The sequence below is a fragment of the Cervus elaphus genome, chromosome 14 (assembly GCF_910594005.1).
Source record: "Cervus elaphus chromosome 14, mCerEla1.1, whole genome shotgun sequence".
In the NCBI taxonomy this organism is placed as follows: Eukaryota; Metazoa; Chordata; class Mammalia; order Artiodactyla; family Cervidae; genus Cervus; species Cervus elaphus.
In genome coordinates, this window is record NC_057828.1 from 61,266,156 (window position 1) to 61,279,631 (window position 13,476).

At 37.3% G+C, this 13,476-nt stretch overlaps 1 protein-coding gene across 4 annotated transcripts in view; it reads left to right on the top strand.

Moving 5' to 3' along the window:
• The window catches only part of RASAL2 (RAS protein activator like 2), a 392,722-nt gene that overhangs the window by 191,453 nt on the left and 187,793 nt on the right, over nucleotides 1–13,476 (top strand). For all 4 annotated transcript variants that reach the window (XM_043923124.1, XM_043923125.1, XM_043923121.1 and 1 more), the window contains exon 2: nucleotides 12,742–12,869. In XM_043923124.1, the coding sequence (XP_043779059.1) occupies nucleotides 12,742–12,869 (128 nt within the window). The remainder of the gene's footprint in view (nucleotides 1–12,741; nucleotides 12,870–13,476) is intronic.

The following is a 13,476-nucleotide window of genomic DNA, read 5'->3' on the forward strand; positions in this document are numbered from 1 at the left end:
AGCTGAGCCACAAGGAAAGCCCAAGAATGCTGGAGTGGGTAGCAGTTTGTCTCTTCTCCAGCAGATCTTCCTGAACCAAGAATTGAACCAGGGTCTCCTGCATGGCAGGCAGATTCTTTACCAGCTGAGCTGCTATTTCAGCAACCCCCTAATTCTGTACTTACCTTCTTGGTCCCCATGCATCTGCCTTAGGGGCCTCTTTCAGATTGTCGGAGGAGCAGAGCCACTTTATTCCTCAAGGGTTTTGGGGCCTATGGTTTCATTTGCCGGAAATGTTAATACTTAGTCTCCCTTCCATACTGACACAGCACTAACCATGCTCTCGGCTGCTGTAATGCCCCAGACTAAGTCCGTAGCTCTCATTCTGTACTCTCACGGCACCCTCTACTGCTTTTTTAAATAGTGTTTATCGTAATTGTTAACCATATTCTAATTGTACAATATTTGTCCCCTCAACTAAATTTAAATTCCCTGAGTTCAGTGGCTTGGTCTGTCTTGTGCACTGTTAGTATAGAGTGATCTGTAGTATAGAGTATAGTGCTTTATACATAGTACATAAATGCTTACTCAATTACAACCAAAACCAAATGAAACAAAAACAAGGAGAAGCTTTATGATGTCCTAGAAAAAAATTCTAGTTTATACGTCAGACTAAATTCTGAGACAGCTGTGTTAAATGTGTCACTTTGAACAAGTAATTTTCTCTGTCTGATCCTCATTTTATTAGTCTATGAATTTAAGAATTATTTTTACTGACCTTTTTTTTTTTTTTTTTTTTTTTTTACTGACCTTTAAGATATCTTTCAACTCTGATTTGTTTCCCAGAGGATATCCCTCTTCCTCTTCTATGCATCTCTTATCCTGTTGACCTTTATTTTTTTTAATTTCTTCTCCCACTTGATTTTCATCATTACTTGCTTCCCTATATTCATTTTTTTCTCTTTACTATCTATAATGTGAATGTATCCCTCGATATCTTGAACTCTCACCATTTAAATATTTGCTGCAATCTCTTGGAAATTTTTAACCTAAAATTGACTATTCACATTGAAATATCATTGAAAGAAACTTATGTGTGTGTTCTGGCCAAAAACGTTAAGTTGCACCTTAATCTGACTGAAGGAATATGGAGTAAACTATTGTCCTTGAATCAGTTGTTTTCACAACAGGATTGTGTTTCATGATGATGTTACTTAAGGGTTTCATTTTATCTAAATATCTTTTAAGATAATGGAAAAGCCTGTGAAAAGTAGGTGAGCCTAGAAAAGCTCTTATGTTGGGAGAAAAGATGGAAATGATAAAGGCTCAGAGGCAAAAGACAAGAAGTTTAAAAATATAAATTTGACTATGCACATGTTCTGATGCACTATACAATTATTTTTACCTATTTGCAAGAAAAAATAAAATGAAAATGATATTAGTTTTTATAATCTCATAGTTAATATTTGCATTCAGATAATTGTTTTTTCTTTTTACTTTTGTAAACAAATAATTGTTTTTTTACCTTAGCACATTTACAGTAAAAAAGGAAAGTGTAACTTTTATCCAATACCAAATATATGCAGAAATGTATTCACTAATAGCTTAATTAAATATTAAGTGATTTTGTATGTTTATTCTTAATTTAGAAATAGAAGGTTTTTAGAAATTTTTGGTGGGTTGCATATGTGGCTTAAATAATGCTTAATATCTGGGGAAATTAATTGGTACTTTTAGATGGGCTTGAATTGAATTATTCTGTTTCTACTTAGAATATAGTCCCCAGTATGTGAAAATTTGCCATCCAACACACTTTCAGAAACGGATTAAATTTAGATAAGAGGAATATGTGTTCTATTTCTGTTGATTGTATTGAAGAAAAAGTGCTAAACGCTTCATTTTACTGCTTTATGGTCATATTGTAGTTGTTTGCTCCCTCTTACTCATTTGCGGTCATTGGTTCTTTGATAAAAGGAAAGGTTTTTTGCTTCTCACAGAAGTCGGCAGAGTTGTGTCAGGACCTTGCTGACTGAATCAGGTTGTTGATTTAGCAGTGAGTGACTGATGGGATTCTTTAGAGAGGCCTGTGATATTGTCTCCTTGATAGTTTTCACTGTAGGCTCAGTGATGTGTGGTTCAAACAGGTCACAATTCAGAAAAGATGCATATTTAGGTCTATGTTCTATTCCACTTGATACTGTGGAGAGAGGTAGAGCTATTAACATGTTTTAAATGCTGCCAATGTCTTGGCAAGTTTTATTTTTTAATTCAGCCTGTCTTCTTCTGCTCCCCTAGAGAGTGAGATACTGACACAGCATTGGCTGTATAACCAATTGTGAAAAACCCAGAAACTGATCTCTCAATAGTGGTAAACTATTTACTCTTTTTGTTTCCTTTCTCCTCTAAGAATCACATTCTTTTAAAAGCTCTAATTCTTTCCCCACAGCAGTTGCCCCTAAAGGAAAGCGATGAGATTCAATTCAAAAACAGGCAGGCGTGGGGATAGATTAATATAGGAAGAGGTACTAAATATAGCAAGAAGGATGAGTAGTACATAATGTTTGAGATTAATTCTTAGTCTAGTTCATTTTTCTACCAGTAACAGGAACATGAGGTATAAAAAAGATCTTGAATTTTAATCATTTCTACAACAACATGGTTATGTTTTAAGAGCCAGGCTACTATTTTCTTACACTTCTCTTAAATTTGCACAGTGCTTGACTGTTTAAGAAGACTTGCATATAGACCTTTTTTTTTTTTCCCCTTCTAAGGATGAGTATACAAATGAATTATTTTGAGTACTTTCTGTTTTTCTGAAAACCGTGGATGTGAGTGGTCTATTAGGATTGAAGAACAAGCCGTGATTGACTACCATTTGTCACCTTATAGTGGCATCATTTATAGCATTCCATTCGGTTACCCAGGCCATATAGTTCCTTTTGCAGTGCTTGGTCCAATATGGCAGTTATGGAACTTAGTTCTTCCAATGCATATGTAAAAAGTGAAGGAAAATGAAATGATCTGCTCTGCCTACTGCTTCATGGCATGTGTGATCAGGTACAGTGCAAACTGTGTACTAATGATGTGGAAGAGAGAAACAAGGTGGACCCATCATAGGAATTGTTTCCCAAACTAAAATTAGTTCTTCTATAAAGAAAAGTGTTGCCTTGATCGAGAAAGTTGTCAGTCATGCCTTCAGGGAACTTGTTATCAAATAACTGTGATGGAGCAGAGTTAGAATCACCCATGCTTATGCCCTGATGCTGCTGAGACTGAGGAGACAGCAAAGAGCCTGTTTGCAAACTGTGCTGTTGATTAGTCGCTCAGTCGTGTCTGACTCGTTTGTGACCCCATGGACTGTAGCCCACCAGGCCCCTCTATCTGTGAGATTTCCCAGGCAAGAATACTGGAGTGGGTTGCCTTTTCCTTCTCCAGGGGATTTTTCTGGCTCAGGGATCGAATTTGGGTCTCTTGCATTTGCTGCCGGATTCTTTACCACTCAGCCACCAGGGAAGGCCTTGAAACTCAAGGAAATAATCCACCAGAATCGTTTATTATCTCTTACTTGTCCTCTCTTTTTAAAAGGTGACAGTGATCATAAGGGATTTCCTGACTAGACACAAGTGATCAAGTAGCATGAAAATTAAGCCTTCCTCATTGAGAAGGAAAATAAAATAGTTAGCTTAGGTTAAAAGACAATGTAAATTCATTCCAACAAATAGTTATGGCCTTATAGGGAAATTATGGTAAGACTTGTATTTCCATAAAGGTAAACATTTATGTCCTAATTTTTTACTTTAAACATATTTTATCAAAAGTGTCTATATTATTCACTAAGGTGAGTGTGACCATACTTAAATCTACTGGGGCCATTGATCCATATGCACTGTAATTCAACTTGCCAGCTTAAAGATTCATAGTATGTCAGGACAAAGCAGAATTCACAGACAGCCATTTTAGTGTTTGGACGGTTATCAATCTAAGAAAATTTTTGTCTGTTTCTTCTGGAAACAGGATATTTTCTGACATTTTGACAGAATATGGAGGGTGGAAAGGTAACAGGGGGATAAAATAAAGTTAGGTTTCATTTTAGTGTCCTGTTAGATTTTGTGTTTCCTTTCCATCCTCTAAGAGGGAAGCACAGTCACAAAGTATTTTGATGGCGGTAATGGATGGCAGCTTCACTAGGTCTCCAGCAGACAGCATTAACACGTTTGTGAAACAATTTGGTCATTTAGCTCCAATATCTAGTGGGCTGCTACTGAGCAGCTGCTACAGTTAGTGGCATTATTAAAAATCATCTCCACATGACATCTCTAACATTTTTTTCTGTTGTAGCAGGAACTGCCTGTAAAGATAGCCAAGCACACACCACATTTTTAAAAGTTTTATGGCAAGGCAACGATTTAATTATTTATCAGAAAAATAAAGAACTGTCTTTAAAAAATACAGCATGTTCAGTTCAGTTCAGTCACTCAGTCATGTCCAACTCTTTGCGACCCTATGAACCGCAGCACACCAGGCCTCCCTGTCCATCATCAATTCCCGGAGTTTACCCAAACTCATGTCCATTGAGTCAGTGATGCCATCCAACCATCTCATCCTCTGCTGTCCCCTTCTCCTCCTGCCCTCAATCTTTCCCAGCATCATGGTCTTTTCAAATGAGTCAGCTCTTCACATTAGGTGACCAAAGTATTGGAGTTTCAGTTTCAACATCAATCCTTCCAATGAACACCCAGGACTGATCTCCTTTAGGATGGACTGGTTGGATCTCCTTGCAATCCAAGGGACTCTCAAGACTCTTCTCCAACACCACAGTTCAAAAGCATCAATTCTTCAGTGCTCAGCTTTCTTTATAGTCCAACTCTCATATCCATACATGACTCCTGGAAAAACCATAGCCTTGACTGGACAGACCTTTGTTGACAAAGTAATGTCTCTGCTTTTTAATATGTTGTCTAGATTGGTCATAACTTTCCTTCCAGAGTAGGCGTCTCTTAATTTCATGGCTGCAGTCACCATCTGCTGTGATTTTAGTCAGCTACTGTTTCCACTGTTTCCTCATCTATTTGCCATGAAGTGATGGGACCGGATGCCATGATCTTAATTTTCTCAATGGTGAGCTTTAAGCCAGCTTTTTCACTCTCCTCTTTCACTTTCATCAAGAGGCTCTTTAGTTCTTCTTCACTTTCTGCTATAAGGGTGGTGTCATCTGCATATCTGAGGTTATTGATATTTCTCCCGGCAATCTTGGTTCCAGCTTGTGCTTCATCCAGCCCAGCGTTTCTCATGATGTACTCTGCATGTAAGTTAAATAGGCAGGGTGACAATATACAGCCTTGACGTACTCCTTTCCCTATTTGGAACCAGCGTGTTGGTCCGTGTTCAGTTCTAACTGTTGCTTGCTGACCTGCATACAGGTTTCTCAGGAGGCAGGTCAGGTGGTCTGGTATTCCCATCTCTCAGAATTTCCCACAGTTTATTGTGATCCACACAGTCAAAGGCTTTGGCATAGTCAATAAAGCAGAAATAGATGTTTTTCTGGAACTCTCTTGCTTTTTCTATGATCCAGCAAATGTTGGCAATTTGATCTCTGGTTCCTCTGCCTTTTCTAAAACCAGCTTGAACATCTGGAAGTTCACGGTTCACATATTGCTGAAGCCTGGCTTGGAGAATTTTGAGCATTTCTTTACTAGCGTGTGAGATGAGTGCAATTGTGTGGTAGTTTGAGCATTCTTTGGCATTGCCTTTCTTTGGGATTGGAGTTGACCTATTAATATAAATGATATTTAAACTTGAACTTCTGCTAAAACTGTTCTGGACACTTTGGTGAAGCGAAAAATAACCCTTTGTCTTTTTAGTGAAATTGACATGTTCTTAGCTAGTTTAAGCAAATAGCTCTGTTTTAAAGTTATTTAGATTTTTTTGCTTCTATAAGAAAGTGGTCACTCCAATTCTGAGACTTAATTCTGAGAATTAATGAAAAACTATTGAGAGTGAATGAAACATTAGGGTTGTTTTAACTGGACATTTCTCTTTATAGAGTTCTCTGTAAAGCTTATTTTGGATGGCCAGAACTTTAAATAGGTTTAAAGTTTTACCAGTTGCATTTAATTTAGAATATTAGAATTTTGAAAAACATTGTATTTAGTAAATGAATGTAAGTTAGAAACAACTCAGATTAACTTCTGAGGAGCTATGATAGACAAAAATAAAATTTCCCAAGCAGTTTTTTATTTTATATTCTCCATATTTGGATTATAGACTTGTTCTTTTCCATTCTCCTTTATCCCTCTTTCTGCTTCCTATCATCCCTTCATTTACTCTCCTACTCTTAAGTCTTTCTGAGATGCTCCCAAAGTCTGGAAGAGACAAGATGCTTACCCTTACCCTCTAAAAGAAAAATTATTTATAGATAAGCCTAATGGAATTTCCAGCTCTGTCATCTCATTTTGGTTCCTCTTTTTCATCAAATGATGTGATAGGCTATTTTGCTTCCTTCTCTAGTACGAGGAAAAGGTACAAGGAAGGGTTACACACACAAGAGAAGTTTTTTAGTTGTTGTTGTTTCTTTGCCAAGTAGTTACTAAATTTGTATTAGCATTTGAAGAGGCCCAGAGTTTGACTTCTGGGTTTACAGGTTGACAAAATATAATGGTATTTTCAATGCTGTTTTAAAATGATGTGGACATAATGGATTGCAGTGAATCCTTCAAATTAAATTCAAGTTTAAAAGTTTCCCTTTTGGATTTTCTGTATGCCTTTTTTGGAGAAATCTTTGTCTTAAACTTTTCTGCTGAAACAAAGGCAGAATTACAGTTATATAACCTGTCTTATGAGTATTTATAAATCTGTATTTGTATTAATTGCTATTTATTCTCTCAGCTCTTTTGTGCTGTTCTTTCCCCACAAGCAGCTAGAGAGTTACCAGCGTTGTTGATTTCTGTTTCAAAATTTGATTCACATAGTCCCTTTCTTTCTTTTTCCATTGTCACCAGTCTATGACCCTAATCATCCCACGCCCTGGCCATTAACATTAATCTCCCACTCATTGTTTAAGAACTCTGGTCTTTTCCCCACTTCATCTTACAAACTATTGCCAAATTTTCTTAGAATCTTTCATTGCCTTCCTGTTATGTAAGCAGTTTTTTAAGTATGGTCTGTGGGACCCTAGAACCCGAGGGTTCCCTTGATCTGTGAGGTTAAAATTATTTTTGTTTGTTTGTTTGTTTGTTTGTACTGTGTTGGCATTTACACTGATACGGAAGGAGTTACAAGCAGAACTGTTGATGCGGTTGCAGGAGTCGAGCCTGTGGCACCAAGCTGTGCCGGCGGTCATGCAGTCTTCTCTGCCACACATAGTGGGGGAAAGCCAGTTTTCCTTAAGGATATCCTTGAGAACTCAGTGACAGTCTTTAATTTTATCATATATTAACCTTTGAAGTTTATGTTTTTTTAACATTCTGTATGATGAGAGGGGGAGTACACTTAAGTTACATTCTGAAGTATGACAGTTATCACCAGGGAAAGTATTAGTGGAAAGTGATCTGGGAGCTAGACTTACCATTTGTTTTTCATGGAACACCACTTTTACTTGAAAGAACAACTGAAAGATAAACTAAAGTTATTCAGTCTTGGTTATTTGTCAGTCATTTTCTAGGGGAGAAAAAAAAGATACAAACCTGTCTCTTAAGGGGGGAAAAATTATTTATTGATGATGGTAAAATTTAAGATAAAAAACAAAGATCAGTGTTTTGGAAAACCTGAATCTGCCACCTGGAGCTTGACAGCTTTCCAGTACTTGAAGATTTTTCTGACGATCAAGACTTTCTGAAGATTAATGAATGTGATTTTTTTGATATTATATAATGAAGAGTGTCAGTGTTTCAAAGATCTGCACTGCAAAGCTAAATGAACCACTTTTTTCTAAATGATTAATGCACAGTGTCCCTAAGTCATGTGTGCTTGGCCTCTCAGTTGTATCCGGCTCTTTGTGACTTCATGGACTGTAGCCCACCAGACTCCTCTTTCTGGGGGGATTCACCAGGCAAGAATACTGAAGTGGGTTGCCATGCCCCCCTCCAGGCGATCTTCTAAACCCGGGGATCGAACCCAGGTCTCCCACATTGCAGGTGGATTCTTTACCTTCTGAGCTCATGGTATTTGGGTAAAAGGATCCATTCAAAGGGCAAAGTAGACCAGTTATTTTTAACTTACCAAAGTATGAAAAGTTTTTTGAAGTGATATCAAGTTCCACATTTTACTTTTAAGGAGCAGCTGCTTCTTAGTTTTTGGTATAGTATTAGAAAAGATGACCCACACTTACTTGAAATATTTTTTCCCTTTTCCAACTGTTTATCTGTGTGTTTAGATTTTCACTTATACTTAAACCAAAACAACATAAAGCATGAGATTAAATATCACAACAAATATAAGAACCCAGGTGTCTTCTATATACAGATTTGAAAGAGACTTGCAAAACTTCAAATATTGCCACTCCTCTCACTAATTATTTTGTTTTGGGAAATAGTTGCATTTCATCAAAAATGTGTTATTTATGTTAACACGCAGTAGGTTTGTTCTTGTTGTTAAATGAATAAATATTTTAAAAATTTCTTAGTTTTAATTTCTAGTGTGGTAAATATTGATAAATATAGCCCACATAAACAAATAACCAAAAAACTCTTTGAAGTCCTCAATTTTCAAAGTGTAAAGGAATCATGAGATCAAAGATTTTGGAAATTATTAGTCTACATGATAATATCTAGTCTCAAAGAAGTACTTTCCAATGGGGTTCATTGTGTAACTGCTGATTCTTTTTAATGTTTCTAAAATTATTCAATTTTTGTAATAAGGGTAGCGTCCGGTATCATTGGTATCCTTACAGGAATTGGACTGCTGCTGCTGCTGCTAGGTCACTTCAGTCGTGTTCGACTCTGTGCGACCCCATAGACAGCGCAAATCTAAAATTTCCTTCCAGTTTTGCTGTTAAGATTCTTACTTGTTATTCTAAAGTTATTACCCTATTCAGTAGTGAATTTTAGATACTAAATGCAATTGAAAGTCAGAAATTAGAAGTATGTCAAGAGAGCTAGAGAGAAAGAGGGTGGGAGTGAGGGAGAGTGGGAGGGAGGGAGGGATTGATAGACTTGGTAAAGTGAAATAAGGCAATAATGTGAGTTTGTCCTGAGTTTAATATAGTCTCAGTAAACAGGCTTTACAAGTGTACTATTAAACCTTCATTTAGCTATGGAAATGAGGACACAGTAGAATGAATAAATTAAATTTATAAGATTTTAAAAATATCTGATTTAGAGTGTTACTTAAAATGCCCTTTAAACCTTAATCCAGAAATGCTAAAAAAGAACAAAAAATCCCACTTATTCTGACTTCTTGTTTTTTTCCTTTTAATGCGGACCATAGATACTAGGAAAAATTGTGAAACTATAAGATGTATGACATGGCTAATCAACCTCATAATTTAGACAGACAGAAAAACTAAAATGTGGAAGTACTGCTTCCTATTTCATCCTACACTGGAGAGGAGTAATTCAGGGTCCCCAACATGCTTTATGAGACATTGTCTTGTTTCACAATAGCATGAAGAAACTAGGAGCAAAGCTCAAGTTGGAGAACGGGAGAACTTTAAGGGAGACTGTAAGATAATTACTCAGGTTGACAAAGGGAAGATAATTCAGGTTTTCTTAAATTCAGTGCTGGTGGCAGATTTATATTTTGTCAGGAAACCTGGGTTTCCTGCTATAATACCATTTTCCATATTCTAGTTTTTATGGACAGAGCCTATCAATATCTTCTTGCCCAGTGTGGATCACAAGATTCAGATTAAATTGCAAGGGGCAGTTTAGGTCATCCATGGCCAACTTACATAAGAAGGTTAGTCATTTGAATGAAAACTTGTCTAGGCCACAAAACCACCACATTTCTACATAAAGTGGGTGCATCCCTCTCTGTTGAAGTGATCTTGGTACTTGACTCTAAAAATAGGTCTGCATTGTGGTAAAAATGTAACCCGTTTGTTTATCCAAATCGTGTGAAGAAAATCAGCTTTGACATGGTGTTTAAATTCAGGCAAGAACCTTTTATCTGCCAAGAATTACTGAATTAATTCCTTTAAAGCTTTTTGTGATAATTTTAGGAAAATTTGAAGTATAAACAAAACTTTAAATGCTTGAAATGAAAGAGTTGAAGGTAGGAGAGAGTTGGTGTGGAACAGAGAAGCTACCGATGCAGCAGGTGTGCGAAGTTCGCAGGAGATAGAAGCAGGAAAACAAGGGGAAAAGGAAAGACAGTGAACTTCTAAAAATCAGTAAACATGTCAAGCCAAGCTGGTAACATTATTGGTTCTTGGATCTTGAGTTATTTTGGAGGGTAGTTGATGAGCTCCCCAAACACGCTGAGCAACAAGTTTAGATAGACTTTTAGAGAGCAGTGAAGTTAGCCAGAAGGAGCACTGATGACAGTGTTGGCCATATGTGGGGATTAAGAAGAGAGGCATACATACAACTCATGCCCTGAATACTGACCTGTTTACTTTGTACAGATTGTCACCTGTAGTTATGCATATTTGAGTAATTATAGCGTAAAACATCTAGAAAATCATCTGAATTTCCTTGAAGTCGGTCAGTACCAGGAATACCTATCATCCTGTGATAAAAAGACTAAAAGTCTATGGAAAGTAATAGTAATGAAGACTCTCACCTAATAGATAAAATGTGCTTATTTATTATTGTTATTTACAACTCTCCTGCACTCATGGGCATTTGTTTTTTAATTTCTTCAGTTTGAAGTGCTCCTCTAGTATAATAACTAAATAGTAATAAGTAATGTATTTTAAATGTTTCCTACACTGTATTCCTGAGAGGAATTAGTCCTTCATGGCTAAAGATCTTTTTATATATCTTGAAACATCATAAAAGCCTTTTACTCAATGGATCTAATACGTGCTTATAGTTAAGATATGTTTCAAGTTTTTCAATAGCCCAAATGAGTAAACAGTTCATATTAAAAATTTTTTGAAGTGATTTTTTTGGATCTCACCTCTAAAGCAAAGGCAAAAAAATAGAAAGCAAAAATAAACAACAGGACTATATCAAAATAAAAAGCTTCTGCACAGCAAAGGAAACCATCAATAAGATGAAATGGCAACCTACTGAACTGGAGAAAATATTTTTAAATCATATATCTGATGAGTTAATACCCAGAATATATGAAGAACTCATACAACTGAGTAAAAAACAAACAAAAAATATCCACAGCAGTCTCACTGAAAAAGGGGCAGAGGATCTGAACAGAAAATTTTCCAAAGAAACATAATAGATGGACAATACATATGTAATGTATTCAGCTTCCCTGATCATCAGAAAAATGCAAATCAAAATCACAGTGAGATATCCCTCACACCAATGAGAATGGCTATTTTCTAAAAGACAAGAAATAATGAGTGATGACAGAGATGTAAAGAAAATGGATCCCTTGTGCACTGTTGGTAGGAATGTAAACTGGTGCAGCCACTATGGAAAACAGTTTAGAAGTTCCTCAAAAAATTAAAAATAGAACTACCATGCTGCTGCTGCTGCTAAGTCACTTCAGTCGTGTCCAACCCTGTGCTACCCCATAGAGGCAGCCCACCAGGCTCCTCTGTCCCTGGAATTCTCCAGGCAAGAATACTGGAGTGGGTTGCCATTTCCTTCTCCATACAGCCCAACAATTTCACTTTTGGATATTTATCCAAGGAACATGAAAACACTAATTGGAAAAGCTATATGCATCCTTGTGTTCATTGTGTCATTATTTACAATAGTCATGAAATAGAAACAACCCAAGTGCCCATTGGTGAATGGATAGCATACTACTCTGCCATTGAAAAAGAAATGAAATCGTACCGTTTATGACGACATAGATAGACCTTGAAGGTATTATGCTAAATGTAATAAGTCAGAGAAAAACAAATACTGTGTGATGTCACTTATATGTGGAATCTAAAATCCAAAGTAAACAAAACAAAACTCACAAGTACAGAGAACAGCATGATGATCTCCAAGAGGATGGTGGGTGAGATGGGTGAAGGGGGGTCAAGGGATACAAACTTCCACTTATGAGACTCTTAGAAGAGTTGAGACATTTAACTTTGATATTATATTGTATGCCTCCACCATAAGAGACCTGATGGTAGTATGTTTAGATCGTCTCTGTTTTTAAGATCTTACTGGCCTCTAGTGGTAATATGATGCTATAGTTTAACCAGTTCTAAAATCTTACAACTGACCAAAAATAAAGCCATTTTGAAGATGTAGGCTGTCAATAACTTCACTCTTTAAATTCAAGCTCAGCAGTACTCTTGAGTGTACATGCAGCAAGCAGCATCTTCTTCCAAAAGATATCTATCCTTTGTTCTTGTCTCTGAGTCACCCCCACATCTTTCTTTTGAATGATAACTGGTTTTGCCCTGAAGTGATCTCCCATTATTTTAGTGCATGTACACTGGTGATTACCATGTCAAATTTGTACTAACAATTCTTCCCAAAGTGTTTCAGCCCTCTTTTTTTGCAGACTATAGGGCACAATCGTCCCTCTGTCAAAAACTGTTTATATTTTCTTCAGAGGAATTTTAACTTTTCAACTTAACTATTTAGGTTTCTGTTTAGACCGCCTCCCTTGATTTTGAAGCATCTTCCATGTGAAATGTGAGTTTACCAAGCATGGTGGTGATTTGTCACTTTTGTTTCTGTGTCTGTCACACAGATGTGAAAGGCCCACCCACCCACCGTCTGTCCTGTGGCCAGTCACCCTACACCGACACAACCACGTGGGAGCGGAAGTTCTGCATCCTCACAGACAGCCAGCTGGTGTTGCTCAACAAGGAGAAGGAGGTGAGGCGGGCTGTTACTGAGAAAAGCTACTTCCCTCTTCTGACCAAATTCCCAAAATAGTCTAGTTTTAAATTTGCATCTTGATGAGTTACACTTATGGAAATGGAGGCTTTATGAATGGAGACTCTTAAGTGGTTTCAAAGTGCTGCCAGTGTCATCGTGATGAATACGTGATTGTCACGAAGCAGTGACTTCGACAAGACGGGCTGGATGTTCACTATGGAATAGTGAAAGAGATATTGAGTTGAGTAATGTGGAATGAGAATGGGTTGGATTGTGTAGACCTGGCCCTGAAATTATATCATTCTAGCTATTAGAAGGCCTTCCCTGGTGGCTCAGGTGGTAAAGAATCCACCTGCAATGCAGGAGACCTGGGTTCGATCCCTGAGTTGGGAGGATCCCCTGGAGGAGAGCTTGGCAACTCATTCCATTCTTGCCTGGAGAATCCCCGTGGACAGAGGAGCCTGGTGGGCAAGAGCCCAGGGGGTCGCCCAGAGTCGGACATGACTGAGCAACTAAGCCCAGCACAGCTATTAGAAATTATATCAATCTTGCTTCTTACAAGTAACAAATGGCACATTCAGCAGATTAATTGAAAGAAGTTTAA